The sequence below is a fragment of the Rana temporaria genome, chromosome 1 (assembly GCF_905171775.1).
Source record: "Rana temporaria chromosome 1, aRanTem1.1, whole genome shotgun sequence".
Taxonomy (NCBI): Eukaryota; Metazoa; Chordata; class Amphibia; order Anura; family Ranidae; genus Rana; species Rana temporaria.
In genome coordinates this window covers 591,738,295-591,758,117 of record NC_053489.1, presented here as the reverse complement: position 1 = coordinate 591,758,117, position 19,823 = coordinate 591,738,295, and the positions used below count along the sequence as shown (strand labels likewise).

The following is a 19,823-nucleotide window of genomic DNA, read 5'->3' as shown; positions in this document are numbered from 1 at the left end:
GATATATAATTTGCACTTAAAACTGTAATTGTTTAACTTTTGGAAATGCCAGTAAAAACTTGGCTGTGCCAGTAAGTTGTGGGTTTTGTGTCAGTAAATTTCAATCTGGTAGGTTGGCAACACTTTATTATGGCGTGAACACAATGTACCTTTTTTTTTTCAAACATAGAAGTTCACTTTATAAAGAAGGAAAATTGCGCTAACCCAAAAAGTGTAATAGAAAAATCAATTCCAGAAGGCAGCAATCACGTGACCTAACACAAGCATATACAGAAAAAGAAAAACTGCGCCAACTTAAGTGAAAAAAAAAAAAACACAATCAAGTCTTTGTATGTGAAAAATAAATAATGTCCAATAAATGTAGTAATTGGGAACAGACAGCACCCCGGTGCACTTGCAAACTTGTGAGCCACCACCACATGAACTGAGGCTTACCAGAAGGTAGCTTAATATCGGCACTTAACGAAATCCACAGCGGGATATCCCAGGGGTAGGTATCACAGCACAGGGTAAATCCCAGGTCCCAGACAGACTAGCAGCCGAGTGCGGTATCCACAGCGAGATGTATCGGAACACAGCATAGGGTACTCCTCAATGGCCGTATCATGCAGCCCATCGGTATGCCATATGTGGAGAAGGAGACCGCAACATAGTGTATTACCGTATACAAACAATTTATTTAAAACGATAAAACCTACTTACACAAGGATGTGTAAACGTCAACGTATGACGAAACGCGTCTGGGACGACGGCGTGCAGTGACGTCACCGCGTTTACGCCAGGAGGAAGGGCTCCTGTTCATGCCGGCCGGCATTTGTCTTAATCGCTTGTTTTACACATCCTTGTGTAAGTAGGTTTTATCTTTTTAAATAAATTGTTTGTATATGGTAATACACTATGTTGTGGTCTCCTTCTTCTCATATGGCATACCGATGGGCTGCATGATACGCCCATTGAGGAGTACCCTATGCTGTGTTCCGATACATCCCGCTGTGGATACCGCACTGGGATGCTAGTCTGTCTGGGACCTGGGATTTACCCTGTGCTGTGTTACCTACCCCTAAGAAATATCCCGCTGTGGATTTCGTTAAGTGCCGATATTAAGCTACCTTCTGGTAAGCCTCAGTCCATGTGGTGGTGGCTCACAAGTTTGCAAGTGCACCGGTGTGCTGTCTGTTCCCAAATTACTACATTTATTGGACATTATTTATTTTTCACATACAAAGACTTGATTGTTTTTTTTTTTTTTTTTTTTTTTTTTTTCTTAAGTTGGCACAGTTTTTCTTTTTCTGTATAGAAGTTCACTTAGCTGCTTGTGTTCATTACACTGTTTCCTGCCCAAGATTGGGTAATGAAACTACTGTAAGTAACCTGTACCAAGGGCATCTTTTTGGTGATCCATTTGCAAGTGGTCCTGTCACCTAAAAGGCATAATCTACAAAGCTAATTACATTATATCAGGAACCACAAGGCTTTAATGTCCTTTCAGCTTAAAGGGGTTGTAAACCTTCCTGTTTTTTCACCGGTTTACTTACCTGAGCCCTTGAAAGTCCCGCGTCGAGAACATGCTGGCTTCTCGGCTCTTCTCGGCCTGGGCTTCTCGGCTCTTCATTGGATAGATTCATAGCAGCGCAGCCATTGGCTCCCGCTGCTGTCAATCAAATCCAATGACTCGGGCTCTGAGGGGCGGGTCCGAGTCCGGCATTTGTGTCTATAGACTCAAATGCTGGACTCGGGAGCACGCCCGTAAGGAAACCCCCTTGGGAAAGCACTTTCCAGAGGGGGGTTATCTGATGCGGGGAGGAGCCGAGACAGCCGCTGAGGGACCCCAGAAGACGAGGTTCGGGGCCACTCTGTGCAAAACGAGCTGCACAGCAGAGGTAAGTAGAACATGTTTGTTATTTTATTTAATTTTTTATTCGAACCTTTAGTATCACTTTAAGTCATAGCTGGCACATATTTTTTTTTACATTTCATAATGCAATGCTTGTATCTTTCCGTACCTCAGCAAAGCATGTGTAAGGGCTCAACCGCTGGAAACTGACAGTTGGAAAGCAAAGGTCTGTTTTACAGCTTTTACATGCGAGTTTAGCAGCGGTTATGAGCGTTTGAGGTTAGAAGCGTATTTTAAAAATAAACTCAGTAAACCCAAATGCCCACAATGCATGAAAAACAAGTACATTATTAACTATTTCAGCCTATCTGTGAGAGAAGAGACAGCAGCAGCAGAGAGAGCAGTGGGCTTGTAGATAGCTGTCTTAATTGTTCGTGTTTTCACTATGGATGTGTGAGGAAATGCTCCTAATGCTGCTGTTCCTGGGGCTCAGAAGACGTAGAAAATTGCATGAGAGGACCAGAGTTCCTCGCTACTGGACTCATCCATTGATGCAGGAAACAGCATGTGGTGAAATTGCCATTTTTTCAACATTTTTATATGTTCAAAAAGTATCAGATTTTTTCCCTTTAAAAACACTTATAAAAGCAAACGCTTATTTATACACACAGTTTACCGCAGTTACATAAATTTGGCGTTTTAAATGCCAGTAAACGACCGTCCTGAATACGATTTTTCTGCTTGCCAGTAAACTCAACTTCCTCTAAACTACTAAAAAAGACTGAATGTACATATACACATAAGATAACATGGAGGAGAGTTCAGGGGTGAGTGCTGAAAAAAACTGCTTCTAAACTTCAGCTTAGCAGCTGTAGTGTACATGAGGCCTAATGCCTAATCCTACGCATGCTCGGTATCAATTCGACGCATGCTCGGAATTATTGAACTTAATTTTTCTTGGCTCGTTGTAGTGTTGTACGTCACCGCATTCTTGACGGTCGGAATTTCCGACAACATTTGTGTGACCGTGCGTATGCAACACAAGTTTAAGCCAAACATTCCGTCAGGAAAAACCCACGGTTTTGTTGTCGGAATGTCCGATCGTGTGTACGCGGCATAAGAGTTAGGGATAGTTAATTAGGAGAATCAGGATTTGCAACAATTCTTCTGAATATATGTATGAATATATTTATGATTATCTGTCTGATCTGCAGAGAATCAAGCAATTTAGGAAACCAGGCAGCCATGATTCAAGAATTGTAAAAATGTAGGTAGGCTCGACAAATTGGAATATGTATGTTCAAGCGAATCAAAACAAGTGCCTAAACTGTCAAGGTGTCAAGAGGTGCCACACCCTAATGATAAATTGAAAAGAACAGAGTAGGGAGGGACTTTAAAGGCACCAATGTAGACACACAATTATATCAAATTTAGAAAAGTGTATTCGTACATACAGTTTAAAATCAATGTAAAGATAAAAGATCATACACACGGAATATACATGTGAAAAACAGGAAATTACATTCTTCAAAAAAGCATTGCAACCCAAAGGGACCCCTACACGTTTCAACTCGCTAGGTCTTCTTCAGGGTGTTCTTTATTTAGGAGTGCAGTGAATGGACACTACAGAATAAATGTCAATTAATGACATACAATAAAGAGTAGCTATTTACATATAAGAATCACATATCAACTATGTAAATACACCTTACAGTGTAAAGATTGAAAGATAGCCATATGCAGACACCAAGATGGTTCAAAAAAGTCCAGAAGCCAGAAGACAATTCAATAGAAATGATCCTAGTGTATAATAAAGTTTAAATGAATATCTCATTCAAAACATGACCAAAGTAGCCCCCACCCGCATTAGAGGTCATGGAGCTCTAACTAAAAAACTAAAAAATCCTAGCATGTATATACATATGTGTTTGGCTTTAATAAGAACAAATACTTTTTGGAACCATCTCTGTGTCTACATATGGTTATCTTTCAATCTATACACTGTAAGGTATATTTACATAGTTGATATGGGATTCTTATATGTAAATAGCAACTCTTTATTGTATGTCATTAATTGACATTTATTTTGTAGTGTCCATTCACTGCACTCCTAAATAAAGAACCCCCTGAAGAAGACTCAGCGAGTTGAAACGGTCCTTTTGGGTTGCAATTCTATTTTGAGGAATGGAATTATTAGTATTTTTCTGTTTTTTACATGTAACATGTAAATTCCATGTATGTGATCGTTTATCTTTACATTGATTTTAAACTTTTCTACATTTGATATAATTTTGTATCTAAATTGGTGCCTTTAAAGTGCCTCCCTACTCTGCTTTTTGTTGAATGCTAATGCCACCTTATTCCCAAAACATTTTGATATAAATTCTATACCGTATGTTCCAACATGTACCAGCAAGAAAGTATATATCAAACCAGTGCCTCGCAGTACTAACACATAAATGACATACCATAAAATTATAAGTTGTGGTAAATCAATCTCTGCTGAAAATTTGAAAAATTACTGTGTCAATATTCTTTATATAACTTCATTCAATTTAAATGTAAAACGTTGTAACATACAGTGCTTCCACAAATGTCATGAGTTCTTATAGATGTATCTCTGTAATATTCATTCACATTCAGTGCATGTCCCTTCTTCACCAACGCTCCAAAATTATCACCTTATGTATTGACTGAACATATATCAGGTCTTATGCACTTTCCCTTTAAAGGGTCTCCCATGTTAGGAATGCTGTTTCCGTTCTCCAATGCCCAGATGTTGGGTTAATCCCTCTCCATTCTCTTCAGTCCTTGGTTGTTATTCATATAAAGTTCAAAAAAGGAAAGGATATCTAGTGAGCTTCATATTATCACTAATATTTCTTTATTTAAATAAACCAAAATTATATAAACTCAACTTAAAATGTGCACATATCCTGGTGCACAACAGGTTACATAAATTTCAATAGGAATTTCAATAGGAAAAACCTTACTCAAGATGGTGTACTGCGTACTTCCAGTTAGCAGCGTGACATCACAGGCCCAATGCATTGCGTCACCAGATCATGTGATGAAGGGATGCTGGGCCAACAATTTTATTATGTTGCTGAGCATGGTAGTGTTAGGGGAATTCTTTTCTTCTGCTCCAGCTGCACATACCGTATATACTCGAGTATAAGCCAAGTTTTTCAGCCCTTTTTTAAGGGCTGAAAATAGCCCCCTCTGCTTATACTCGAGTCAGTGTACCTGTCAGGTCGCGGGCGTCCATTTTTCAAAACTTGCGGCTTCCTCCTGGTCTGTGATAGGCGTTTGACACTGTGTTCTGCTACCGCCTATCATGGAGGTCCTCTCATCTTCGGACTTTCCCAGCAGACACTGTGTTCAGGGTTCCGCCTATTATGGACATCCTCTTGTCCGAGGATGAAAGAAGGTCCGTGATTGGCGCAACACTGAACACAGTGTCTGCTGGCAAACTGAGTCCGAGGATGAGAGAACCTCCGTGATAGGCGGTAGCGGAACACAGTGTCAAACGCCTATCATGGACCAAGGGGGAAGCCGCGAGTTTTGAAAAATGGACGCTGGCGACCTGACAGGTACACTGACAATTACGGAAGGAACGGGACCAGGAGGAAGCTGCGACGCCCGCGACCCGACAGGTACACTGACTATTACGGAAGGAACGGGCACAGTGAGAATGGGCACAGTAAGGCTGCAATGGTTACAGTAAGGCTACAATGGGCACAGTCAGAATGGGCACAGTAAGGCTGCAATGGGCACAGTAAGGCTACAATGGGCACAGTCAGAATGGGCACAGTAAAGCTGCAATGGGCACAGTAAGGCTGCAATGGGCACAGTGAGAATGGGCACAGTAAGACTACAATGGGCACAGTCAGAATGGGCACAGTAAGGCTGCAATGGGCACAGCGAGAATGGGCACAGTAAGGTTGCCAATGGGCACAGTTAGGCGTGCAAATTGGCACAGTGAAGCTGCAAATGGGCATTGTTGTCCCTCTCGTCCCTCTTTTCCGCTTACAGTAGCTCACCCTAGACTTATACTCAAGTCAATAAGTTTTCCCATTTTTTTGTGGTAAAATTAGGGCCTCGGCTTATACTCGGGTCGGCTTATACTCGAGTATATACGGTACATTAAAAACACTGCAGAAATCTGTGGATTATACTGAGGAATAGCAGTGAATAAATTATTAAGCTGACTGCTCATAAACAGGACTATATCAAGATTAGCAGATGAGGAGGAGGAGGAGGTAGAAAAGGGGAAATTAGCAGCTCTTCCAGTCAAGAGGATGATCTTCATCCTTGAGGAGGGGAGGAGGGTAAAGGTTGTATGTGCAGCACTTCAAAAGAAAAGAGCCTGTTCTGTACCCCTGAGGAGGAGGTGAAGGAAAAGGGTACATGTGCAGAACTATAAAAGAAAATGGCTGCTATGTGCCATTTTTACCAATCTTCTCTGGAGAAAAGTGTCTTCTCTGCAATCTTGAGGTGGAGGAAAGGGTGTATTAGCAGCCATTGCAGTCAAGTGGCTGCTGTGCACTCTTAAGGAGAAGGCAGAAAAGGGTGCAATAGCATGACGTGCAGGCTGCTCTGTGCCTAGAAAGTAAAAGAACAGAGAGGCTTTGTCATTCAATTCATTACCTTCTGGGCAATTACAATCCATTACCCATTACCTTCTGGGCAGTTCACCACTGGCGGTGTTAAAAAAACCCAGAGCCTCTCAAAACTGCCTCTCTCATATATTTGAGCATTTCATTAACGTGTAAGGAGTACAACAAAAAAAGCTTCCAGTGGCCAGAGGCATATTGGGATTGGTGGAAATAGAGGAGGCAGAGGGTGTGGAGGATGGAAATAATGAGATATGGTAATCTACCTGTTTGTTTATGCTTGCCTTTCATTTTTTTGCAGGCAATCCTGATTTGAGGAAGGGTGATCAGTCTATAGCCATATGATTCTAAGTTTAAAGTTGTTGTACAGGCTGATGGTTTTTACTTTCGTGCATTCTATGCATGAAGGTAAAAAACTTTCTGTGTGCAGTATCCACCGCCCAATATTTACCATAGCCCCATCTCGATCCAGTGATTTACAATGCAGCTAGGAATCTTCCATTCTAGGGTAGTCAAGGCCAGGAAATGCCAAGTGGAATATATGGGAAGGGTTACTGCACAACGTACCTGGACAGCCTTAGACCACCAGACATGTGTGGGTGATTGTAGTGTAGCTTTTTTTTACAGCTCCAGTTGGCAGCTGATGGTTACTGCCATCTGGATATGCACTATCCAGCCACTGTAAAAAAAAAATTGGTTATTGTCTCTCATATACACACTCAACACACTCTAATGTTTCTTTCAAGATAAAACCTGTCTCATCTCTACCTCCTATATTATGGCATAATTAAGCTGCTTACATACTGTCCAATCACTGAACAATATTTGTGCCTATTGGTACTCAGATGCTGCATAATCAAGTGTTCAGATACTGTCCTAGTACTAGCAAATTTCTACCAAATACATACCTTGGCCCGGTTTCAGAAACAATTTACGTCTGCGTATCTATTGATACGCCGCGTAAATTCTAGCATGCGCCGGCGTATCTTCTTTCTGTATTCAGAAAGCAAGATATGCCGAAATTTAGCTAAGATACGACTGGCGTAAGTCTCTTACGCCGTCATATCTTAGTTGCATATTTACGCTGGCCGCTAGGTGGCGCTTCCGGAGATTTACGCATAGAATATGCAAATTAGGTAGATACGCCGATTCAGAAACGTACGTCCGCCCGGCGCATTTTTTTACGTCGTTTACATAAGGCTTTTTCCAGCGTAAAGTTACCCCTGCTATATGAGGCGTAGCCAATGTTAAGTATGGACGTCTGGCCAGCGTCGAATTTTGCATAGTTTACGTCGTTTGCATAAGTCGTTCGCGAATAGGGCTTTGCGTAAGTTACGTTCACGTCGAAACCAATGAGGCTTTGCGGAGTAATTTGGAGCATGCGCACTGGGATACGTCCACGGATGGCGCATGCGCCGTTCGTTAAAAACGTCATTTACGTGGGGTCACACTGAATTAACATAAAACACGCCCACATCTTCCTATTTTGAATTAGGCGGGCTTACGCCGGCCCTCATACGCTACGCCGCCGTAACTTAGGGCGCAGGTACAGGCACAGAACCTGCCTCACTAGGTTACGGCGGTGTAGCATATCTGAGATACGCTACGCCCGCACAAAGTAACGCCGGGCTTTCTGAACCTGGGCCCTGAAGTCTATATTTAGAATTTTAGGGACTAGCTGCCAGATCCAATGGATTTAAATGGGGTTTTGGTTCAGCATCCAAGTTTCTCTAAATTTTGCTGAACCCTGCTTAAACTGAACCCAGGGCAGTTCAGGACATCCCTACTCTGCAACACTACATAAATCTCAGTGGCATCTCCCAAAGGGCCCTTTCACACGGGCTGTCCGATCAGGTCTGCCTTTCAGTTTTTCAGGCAGACGCTACATTCACTCCTATGGAGCAGCGGAGGTCAGCAGTGACATGTCCACTGACCTCTGCCGCCATCTGATCTGATCTTGTCCACAAAATCCAGATGGATGGTGGTCCTATTTTTCATCGGTCTGGCGCATCAGATATGATCGGATGAAAACGGACTGTCTGTTTTCACCCAATTTCCCCATAGAGGAGAGAGGGACTATGCCCGTCTCCACTCTGCAGAGCAATTCCCCGGTGATCCAGCGGATCCCACAAATGGAGGCGCCCGTGTGAAAGGGGCCTAACATGTAAAGATTAGTGTTTTAACTATACACCCTTGAAGTTGCATTGAAGGAGGACCCTTTTCCTGCTATACTGTATTATATATTTTTTTGTGTTTTTAAATAGTATAAGATAAAGTCTGGTCATTTCTGAGGAATACTTTTTTAAACTGTACAGATGAAAATGTATTGTTTGGTTTGTACACCATTTATTTAACTGAGATATTTGGATATTGGCTTTGAAAGTTGAAACCAATTGTGGCATTTCCAGTCTGCAAGCAGATACAACCAATTACACTGATAGTGACAGTGGGGCAGCAGCAGAGACGAGCCTTATTCATTAGAGCAGACAGAGGAGAGGGCATTAATTCAGGAAGCAACTCCCAAGAGCAACATGTATTCATGTAACCTTGTTTTTTTTTTGTGTATAGTAAATGTATTTTGGTTACTACAATGTGGTCCTAAGAACATCCATCAATGACCACGTCCTTTCCATTCTAGAAATCCCCTCTGAAGAAAAAGATATGACAAGTTGTTATATAAAATCTGCTTGAAATGCAGAGGTCACATTTACAGACAATTGGAAATATATATAGAAACCACTCATTTTTATCAATGTACTTTTGTCAACGTGTATTATCAGGAAAAGTAATGCAGCTTCTAAACTAACCAGATAAAGCTCTGGGCATTTGTAACTACTGCATGCCAAATGCTGAAAAGCGAAGGTGTTAAAAGGATCAATCAATGTTTAACCAGCTAAAGGAGCACATGGGGCGCATGGTAAGTGCCATTCACTGCAAGTGCTCGGAAATGTGATTGTTTGCATACTTGTAGTTAAATGTGCCTCCCACACACCTTATGCTGTCTATAAATTGATCAGCTGTTTGCTGCTTGTTTCTTTGCAGAAATGCAGATTTCTGTAATTGCTCCTTATGTCTTATTACAGATGTTGTGGTCTAGACCCTTGTTAGGGTCTATGTGATATTGGACACTGTGTTATATGACCCTGTAAATGTTATTGTAGTGGTAGCTATTCTAATAGGAACATTAATAAATATTCAACATAAATAGAACAAATATAATATTGGTTGTGATTTTTTAGTCACATGGAAAAATGTGTATAGAAACAACGATGAATTTACAATATTTATTAGATTCTTGCTAAAAATGTACATCACATAAAAATAACCAAGTAGTTGATGAAACATCAATGCAACACAACCACCATGCTCAATGACATATTGGCAATTATATAAAGTATGCCTCAATTATATAAATAAGCCCCAATGCATTTTAATTCTCCAAAAAAACTTCTTTAGGGGGACCTAGCACAGTGGTTATATCTGACTGGTATATATAGCAGTGCTATTGGGCAATATGATAGTATGGTATATCAATATAATTTCCCCCCTATGGCACTGCTGTATATACCAATCAGATATAACCTCCATGGACAAATATTGTACATTTTTAATCATTCTTTCTATACACATTTATCTATGTGCCTAAAAAATCCCAAACAATATTCTATTTGTTCTATTCACATTCAAGGGATGAGGCACTGCTTTATCAATCTGACCAAATTATTCTTTTAAAATTGTTGTTTCAAATTCTTTTAGAATTTACTTTTAGAATAGAAATTTACAAATACCGTACATCACAGAAGACCACAGCATTCATAAAATATGCAAATAAAAATGTAGCACTACCCCCGAAGGAGCTGCTGGTTTGATTTGGGCGGCATGTTACCTCTAATTCTCAGCCATCTAGGGTACTGGATGAGAGCTGTAAAAAAGTCAGTGTCCACACTGTAGATATCTTTTTCTGTGCTTTATTACCCAATGGGGTAAAAATGGTAAAAGTAGTAGTAGGTGAGAAGATAGAAGAAGTGGTAGGTAATGGATTCAGGCGTATAACTGGGTTTCAGAAGCAGTCCTGCTTCCCACGACAACTTTCGTAGCCACTCTAGCCAGAGTGGGTGTAGTGCATCTGGATAGGCCACTCTCACTGGCCTAGCAGCCAGAGTGTCACTCGGAACTTTACCAAAGTCTTTGCCACAGACCTTCCCAAAGGTGGAGATATTCTCGTCTCCAAAATCCTTCTCAACACTGGATTAATCACCCGGATCTCCCTTGAACAGCTTGTTTCATTTCAGGACTGATAGGCGACCATCGTCCAGCCTCTCAGAAGCAATGTGTCCTTCGATGAAGCAGTAGGCCTCTCCTGAGATACCAGCCTCATGCTCAGTATTATCTCAGACAGGTTCTGCGCTACACACTCCACCACTTAAATTGACACTGTCCTCAGTGTCAGAACTATTGGCGTCTCAGTCCTGAGCGCCTCACCTGAATTCACTTTAAACATTATAGTAAGAGCGAAGGAAGAAAATAGAGAATAAAACATAAAAATGTTTAAGATTTACATATCAGTACAATTTACATTGGTATTCCTAACTATCTAGTCTGCAGTCAACAGTTTTGATAGAAGATCAACAGGACCTGAAAAACAAAAATAGGGAAATACACACAATATTAACCTATTTACATCCCTAGGGGCGAATGAAGCTGCATCTTCTTACAGTAAGGCAAAACCTCCCCCCCCCAGGAGCATTCAAAACAAGTGCTAGGCTGTTATGAAGAGCGAGAGACCAAAAAAAACTGTCTCTTTAGAAAAGTTATGGAGCACTGCCCTCTAGCGGCAATGTCCCCGATCAAAAATGTGCACCACCGTCTCTAAATGAACATAGAAACATATTGTAGAGAAAATACTTCTTCTTTTTCTTGACCAACGAAGTCCTCAGAAACCCTAATCTAACAGACTAGGCATTTGTGTTCCCCCCGAGTCAATCACACTTTAACAAGTGTAGGGAAGAAAAAGAAAAAAAATAGTTCCTGGTTGGGACTTCTTGAAGAAGGAAAAAAATTAGCAAGCATTGTAGGTGAGTCCTACCAATCCTTCTGTCTCGTCTCACAGGTAGAACCTGGGATCAGGCAGGATGAGGGTCTTTCCCCCATCATTAAGTGTGGTGATCGAATAGACCTGTTCAACTTTTCCAGGACTTTTAATGACCACTCGATCACTATATATCTGCCAGCCATAGCTACATGACTCTAGGTAACCTTCAAACCGGTCATGAACACGGGCAAAAGAAAAGTCAACACTGCAGAAAGGCTTGTCTACCTTCAAATAGTCCCAAAGGTCATCTCTGCACCATTTCTCTTGGTTCTTCTCAATTTCCTTCATGAGATCCTCGGGCACATAAGGGAACTCCCACCCATAATCAAGGGCCACCTTCTTCATGATGATCCTTTGTAGACGAGCAAGCTTGGGTAGCGTGTGAGTGTCCCAGTCCCGGCATAACGCAAGCATCAGGAGACCTCTTCAAAACAGACAATGCTGATGGGGTACAGCAGTCTCTTTAATGGCAGCACTTTTCTCTACTGTGACCTCCCAGCTTGTTTGCGGGATATTCGCCCACGGCGTGGTATCCCCAGGGTCCATCGGAGAGCATGCTCTAGAATTGCGGGCAGTCACAGCACGGAACCCTTTGCCCCATGTCAACTCGGGCAGCTCCGTCTCGAACCAGTGGTCATCCCCCGCATCAGAAGAGGAATCTACTGAACTACTGTCCCTGGCCTGCTTACCAGTCTTCCTCTTGGCCTCGACAGGGGCAACATCCTCCCTGGAGTCCGATCCTGGTATTCGCCAGAGTCGTCCTTCGACCACAGCCGTGAGAGGCCTTCACATATCCCACTTTCTTAACAGCAATACAGGAGGGCACCATTGCCGTGCACGCAGTTTCAGTAGCGGCGTCCACTTTCGCAGCGGGCACATTTTTCTCACTGGCATCACAGTCACTCACAGTGGGGGATACAATTGACGTGGTGATCGAAGTTAACGTAGCAGTAGTAGTATCGCCCTAGCGGCCCCTCGGCGGAAGGAGGAAGTGGGACAGGAAGTCCCACTCCTCCTGAAGCCCCCACTCCCCCCCCAAAAAATTACATATGTGGCAGTGGAAGGAGAACAGAATAGGGCCAGTAGGGCCAGTAGGTGAAGGAAAACCGGTGGGGGGTTGGATTGTTCCGATACACCCCTCACCTCTCAATGGCCAAAGCACCGACTCTATAAATGTTAATGATTACTAGGGCTCAAGCGTCTCCATGTTTGCCAGTATGTCTCATATTGCTTCCTCGAGGCCATAATAACCTGTTCCATCTGTTGGATTGTCATTGGATCCTAGACTGCCACTGTGAAATGGTGGAGGTGATCTTTGTTTCCACATTGCTGGAATGCAGGCTTTAGCAGTAATAAGGAGCTGTTTAACAATTTTTAAATATTTGCACAGATCAAACTTACATGCATTTTCGATGGATGGACAGCTATGCACATTTTTTTATAAATACACCCCATAGTGCAAAAAAATCCTGCACTTGTGGCATCCCCAAACATATGCATGACTGGTTCCCCAATTTTGGCAGTTATGTTATATTACAGTAAAACCTTGGTTTGAGAGTAACTTGGTTTGAGAGCGTTTTGCAAGATGAGCAAAATGTTTTAATACATTTTGCCTTGATATACAAGCGATGTTTTGATATAAGAGTAGCGTCATGTCACAATTGAGTAGAAAAAAGAAGAGAGAAGCCTCTAAGTGTAGCAATATGGTTACATTTAATGAAGGTATAACATTTACCAACTTATTGCTACACTTAGGCCTCGTACACACAATAGGTTAACCAGAGGACAACCGTCTGATGGACCGTTTTCATCGGTCAAAATCGATCGTGTGTGGGCCCCATAGGTTATTTAACCATCGGTTAAAAAAAAGCCAACTTGCTTTAAATTTAAATGATCGTTAGTAGGCACAACCATCGGTTAAAAATCCATGCATGCTCAGAATCAAGTCGACGCATGCTTGGAAGCATTGAACTTCATTTTTTCAGCACGTCGTTGTGTTTTACGTCACCGCGTTCTGACACGAACGTTTTTTTTAACTGATGGTGTGCAGGCGCGACGGACCATCAGTCAGCTTCATCGGTTAACCGATGACAACGGTCCATCAGACCGTTCTCATCGGATGGACTGATCGTGTGTACGAGGCTTTAGAGGTGCCTCTCTTCTCTTTTATACCCTGTAAAAAAAATGTTTTGATATACAAGTGCTTTGGATTACAAGCATGTTTCTGGGACGAATTATGCTCGCAAACCAAGGTTTTACTGTAGTTAAATTTTTTATTGTTGATCTGATTAGAATATTCCATCAACAAAATCACCACGTTTAGCTGGAATCATCTTTAATAGGGAAATATTTAATGGTTCCTTTTACTTTGTAATATGCCCTTTAAATTTAAATATAACGCCCCAATGAACTTGTATAAAAACTGTGGAATATAAATGCATGCTAGAAAGAATCATACTTTTAGTCACAATTTTTTGTGTGGGAGCAACTTAGTCATGTATTCAGCTACAGTATATAAATTATAGGATAAAGCACAGCATCAAACCATGTTTAGACAAAAATACATCAAATGCAGTGGAAATAGCACAAGTTCACAAACTTCAGCAGTCAGGCACAAATACATTGCTGTGATCCTTTTTCTTTAATGTTAGATAATGATTGTGAAACTCAAAGAGTGTTCATTTATTTTCAGGCTATAGACTTGTACTGGGGAGTTCCACAAGAAGAATGGGATAGCCCTGAACTGCAGAGAACCCGAATGAGATTGTTGGAGGAGTGTTTGAAAACATCTGCTGGACCATGCTTTGTTGTAAGTATACAGTAAAGAAACCAGTTTACATGGTTTTATGTTTTAACATTTCATGGTGAACAATATCTTTTTTTTCTACATTTTCCAATTAATGTTCTCTATGAGAGAAGTGGACCATTAAAGCAGAGGTTCACACAAAAAATGAACCTCCGTTTTTCAGAACCCTCCCCCCTCTGGTGTAACATTTGGCACCTTTCAGGGGGAGGAAGGTGCAGATACCTGTATAATACAGGTATTTGCACCCACTTCCGGGAATAGACTCCCGCGGGAGTCACGCCCATTTGCGTCACCCCCCGCTGTCTTCTGGGAAACACACTGGTCCTAGGAGACAGCGGGGACCAGTGAGGGTGTGCCGCGCGACTCGTGCATGCGCAGTACGTGGCCGGCGGTCAGCATTGGCACCCCTACAGGGAAGCAGGCATGCACGCGCCTGCTATGCCGCTTAAAGGAGCCGACGTACAGCTATTTGCGGGTATATGCCAACCTGCCACCAAGTAATGACATCTGCTGATCGGCAAGTGGTTAAGATGTATTTTAAAAAGCACCACAGTCACTCTTGAGTGTGTGATGACCGCCGGACACGTGCATCAGCACCCCTACAGTGAAGCAGGCATGCACGCGCCTGCTATGCCGCTTAAAGGAGCCGACGTACAGCTATTTGCGGGTATATGCCAACCTGCCACCAAGTAATGACAGCGGCTGATCGGCAAGTGGTTAAGATGTATTTTAAAAAGCACCACAATCTTGTCTTGATAGCAGCCTCGTGCCATTTCTTGCTCCACAAGAATCGGACTGGGAGAGAAAGGAGCTGCACTGTAAGGACTTGTTTACACATGGTTGGCTTTTCACAGAGCGTTGCAGGCATTGCTGACAGGCATTCTGGAAGTGACCACATGAATGGCTGTTTTTTTTTTTTTTTTTTTACAGCCAAATGGGCTGTTTGAATGGGAATACTGCACCACAACTGCAAGCCAAGCAAATTCAATACAATATGTCATTTAGGGTGGCAGTACTGCATGAGGGAAAAAAATCAGCACATGTACACTTCCGACCAGCTGCTTTTGCAGCTTAAGGGTGGGGGGTGGTTGGGGGAGGCGACAGAAACTCAGCTCAACTGCCTATTTTTACAGCCCGACAACTACTACAACAGGGGCCTGTAGCTTACGCACGTATTTGCAAAGATGTGCAGACTAAAACCCTGTTTTTAATGCATACTGTTAGACAGGCTAATTTGGTTGTCCGCAAGCTGGTCGGTAAGCGGCTTGGAATTTTCCTTGGATTATTCCTTGGCTTATTTCCTAACCTCCCCCAGTCTGAAAATGGTGAAGGGAGGAACAGCAAAAGAGTGACTGAACTGAATTACAGTTCCTTTGGCAGGTTAGATAACACTTAAACTTTATACTTCAACTGTATATTTAGCCACTTGTTTAAAATTCTGATGATCATGTCTTTCTTAGCATTTCTTCAAATGTAGCAATATTGACTCAATTCAACAATCTAGATACCAGGCACAAATGGCACAGGCAAACAAGGGCATTCTCTTAGTGGCGTTGCCTGAAAATGCCTCATTATTAGCACCATTACTAAACACTGACAAAGGGTGTTTTTATAGGTCTTTTGTATGACTTTTCCTGTAAGATCCCTCGTAACAAGTGCTTGTGAGACTCGCCTTTTAGAGTTTAAGGCTTATGGTCATGAATTAAATTCTTTATGAGTGCACAACAATTGTATTGGTTAATATTTACAATTAACATTTTAACTGTCAGTAAAGCTTCTCTAGTCAAGACCAGAGCATTTTTTGCGATTCGGCACTGCAACGCTTTGACAATTGCGCGGTCGTGCGACGTGGCTCCCACAAAAAAATGACGTCCTTTCTTTCACGCGAATAGAGCTTTCTTTTGGTGGTACTTGATCCACTCTGCGTTTATTTTTTTTGTGCTATAAACAAAAAAAAGAGCAACAATTAAAAAAAATATATATATTTTTTACTTTTTTGCTATAATAAATATCCACAAAAAATATATAAAAAAACTATTTTTTTTCCTCAGTTTAGGCCGATACGTATTCTTCTACCTATTTTTGGTAAACAAAATCGCAATAAGCGTTTATTGATTGGTTTGCGCAAAAGTTATAGTGTCTACAAAATAAGGGACAGTTTTATGGCATTTTTATTATTATTATTTTTTTTACTAGTAATGGTGGCGATCTGCATTTTTTATCATGACTGCGACTTTATGGCAAACACATCGGACACTTTTGACACATTTTTGGGACCATTGTCATTTTTACAGTGATCAGTGCTATAAAAATGCACTGATTACTGTAAAAATGTAACTGGCAGTGAAGGGGTTAACCAGTAGGGGGCACTGAAGGGGTCCTAGGGATGTGTTCTAACTGTGGGGGGATGGGCTACGTGTGACACAACACTGATCACTGCTCCCGATTACAGGGAGCTGTGATCAGGGTCCTTGTCACTAGGCAGAACAGGGAAATGCTTGTTTACATCAGCATTTTCCCGTTCTTCCTGTCCGTGAGATGATCGCGGGTATCCCCGCGGACATAGAGTCCGCGGGACCCGCGGTCACCCTCACGGAGCTCATGGCGGGTGCGCGCCCACAATGCCGCGTCTTAAAGGGCAACGTATATATACGTTAATCTGCCCAGTCGTGCCATTCTGCCGACGTAGTATATTGGCGCGAGGCAGTTGGCAAGTAGCTAGGCAACTATAGATCACCGTTGAATTGTTCAGCACAATGAATACTTTGAATTGTATTTCTAGATTTTTAAGACCATATTACTGTAAAATAGATGTCCCTTTATTTTGGAATGAATTTCACTGTGACCTTCACATATCTTCCATTGCTTTATACCATGTAGTGATGTCACACTTATGTTCAAGTAGGGATTTCAGGGGAAACAAATATAGAATGCTTGGCACGGCTGCATAGCATAGAGGTTCTTTGTGCAGGTAATCCAGGCACTTCTATTCTCAGGGAATATATGGGTTGCCATGTCTTCCATAAACATCTACCTAAATTTCTGTACAATTTGTATGAAGGTCTACCTCACTTGATAAAATTAGAAAACACTGGTAAGAAAGGTCTTCATGGTACCTAGTTGATGGTACATTTTGATGATGTGCCAGGTTAAAATCTGACTATCAAGCTCAATGTACAGCTAAAACTTCTCTTTTTTGTTTTGGATAAAGTAGGGAAGGGTCTAAACCCTGAGATTCGAACAGTGTTCGGCCGGCCTAAGAGGAAATCTCCACAAAGTGTGGGAATTTCCCTCTTTGATTTTTAGACATGTGTAGTTTGTTGCGTTGAATTGAATTTCAGACGCATTTTTCGTTATTCAGAAATTCGCATGTATCTGAATTTCCCAATTACAATAGTAACTAATTTAAACAAATCCGAAATAAAGAAACAAGATTTCAGACGAAATTTGAATTCACATAGTTTAAGAATAAAATTCAAATAGTTTCCGAGTCAAATTTGAAAAAAATTCTAATCTAATTTGAACTTCTGAAAAGAGTAAGATAGAATAGAAAATAAAGGAAAAGAATAGAAAAGAATATAAAATAAAACAATAGAATCGAGTAAAACAGAACAGAATAGAAAATAAAAGAATAAAACAAATTTGAATAGAAAATAAAGGGCTAGAATAAAAAATAAAAGAATAGAGTAAAACAGAACAAAATAGAATAGGAAATAAAAGAACAAAATAAAATAAAATAGAAAATAGGAATAGAAGAAAATAGCATAGAATAGTAAAAAAAAGAATAGAATAAAAACATTGAATAGTATAAAATAGAAAAATTATCTGAATTTCGAAAAGAATCAATTCAAATTCGAATAGAATAGAAAACATAGGACTAGGATTGAATTAAAAAAAAGAAAAGAATAGAATAAAACCATTTCCCAAAATTCAAATATAATACATTTGAATTTAAATGAAATAGAAAATAATAGAATATAAAAATAAAAGAATAGAATAGAAAAAAACAATATAATAGAATAGAAATAATATAACCATCTTACAAAATTCTAATTTTGAATAGAATAAATTTGAATTCAAATAGAATAGAAAATAATAGAATATATTAGAAAAAGAATAGAATCTAAATAGAATAAAATAAACAAAAGAAAAAAAAATAGAAAATAAACAATTTAACAATATAATATATATAATATAATATTCGAATTTCGAATAAAATAAATTAGAATTTGAATAGAAAATAATATAATATAATAGAAAAGAATAGAATAGAAAAACAATAGCATATAATAGAATAGAAAAATTATAACTACCGGTATCTTTCAAAATTCAATTTCGAATGGAATTTGATTCAAATGCAATTCATATTCAAATCGATTCCAATAGTATAAATAGTATATAATAGTATAAAACTTGGTAGAAGACTTTTTCTCTTTTTATCAAAACAAAAAATTTGCCTTACCTATACACTTTAGGCCTCATGGCTACTTGTACGCTATAAAAACACCAGTAGCTTTGCAGTGAGATTTTAAAAGTTTTTCTGCATTTTTGCAATAGCGTTTTTAAGCGTTTTTTCTTTTAAATGGTATCAAAAACGTTAAACGCTGGTGAGACGCGTTTTTGAGTGTTTATCAGCGGTTTTTGGCGTTTGTTGACATTAGAGCGTTTTTACAGCTGAAAAACTCCTCTCAGAACCCACTAGTTTTGTTTGTTTTTACAGCCAAAAAACACCCCAACCAACAACAGTTGCTAACAGCCTATTTGTGCATTGACACATAGGATAACATGCTGGCAAGCTTATTGACTGTAATAGCCTTTATAGCAACTGAGGAATTTTTTTAAATGAAAAATCTTTGTGTCAGGAGTTCAGCTTTAGGCTGGGTTCACACTAGAGCATGAAGCGGCTCAACACAGGGGGTCCGGTACATCTCCATTCACTGGTTCAGGTCCGATTTCAGCCCAAATTTTTGTCTTGAATGTCCTTGAGTCTTTATACATTCTCTTTTACGGAAGAGTTTTATCCCTATTGTGGGGTCACCAGTACAGTATTTGTACACTGAAATCATATCCCCTCTCAAGTGTCTCATCTCCAGAGATAATAAGTTGCTTGCAGTCTTTTTCCGTAGCTGAGATCCTCCAGTCCCTTGATTAGCTTTGTTGCCCTTCTCTGGACTCTCTCCAGTTCCAGCACACCCTTCCTGAGGACTGGTGCCCAGAATTGGACAGCATACTGCAGGTGCGGCCGGACCAGAGTCTTGTAGAGTGGGAGAATTATTACTTTATTTCTGGAATTAATCCCCTTTTTAATGCATGCCAATATTCTAAAGGCTTTGCCTGAAGCAGCCTGACATTGCATGCCATTGCTGAGCCTATCATCTACTACAGGGGTGCCCAGCCAGTGGCCCATGGAGCCCTCTCGTGTGGCCCGCGACCTCCTGCTCTGGGGTGGAATAGAATAGAATACTGTTATTAAAG

At 40.7% G+C, this 19,823-nt stretch overlaps 1 protein-coding gene across 1 annotated transcript in view; it reads left to right on the top strand.

The window, feature by feature from the left end:
- NWD2 (NACHT and WD repeat domain containing 2) overlaps nucleotides 1-19,823 on the top strand; it is a 383,914-nt gene that overhangs the window by 214,760 nt on the left and 149,331 nt on the right. The window contains exon 3 of the mRNA XM_040354712.1: nucleotides 14,235-14,351. Coding sequence (XP_040210646.1) covers nucleotides 14,235-14,351 — 117 coding nt within the window. The remainder of the gene's footprint in view (nucleotides 1-14,234; nucleotides 14,352-19,823) is intronic.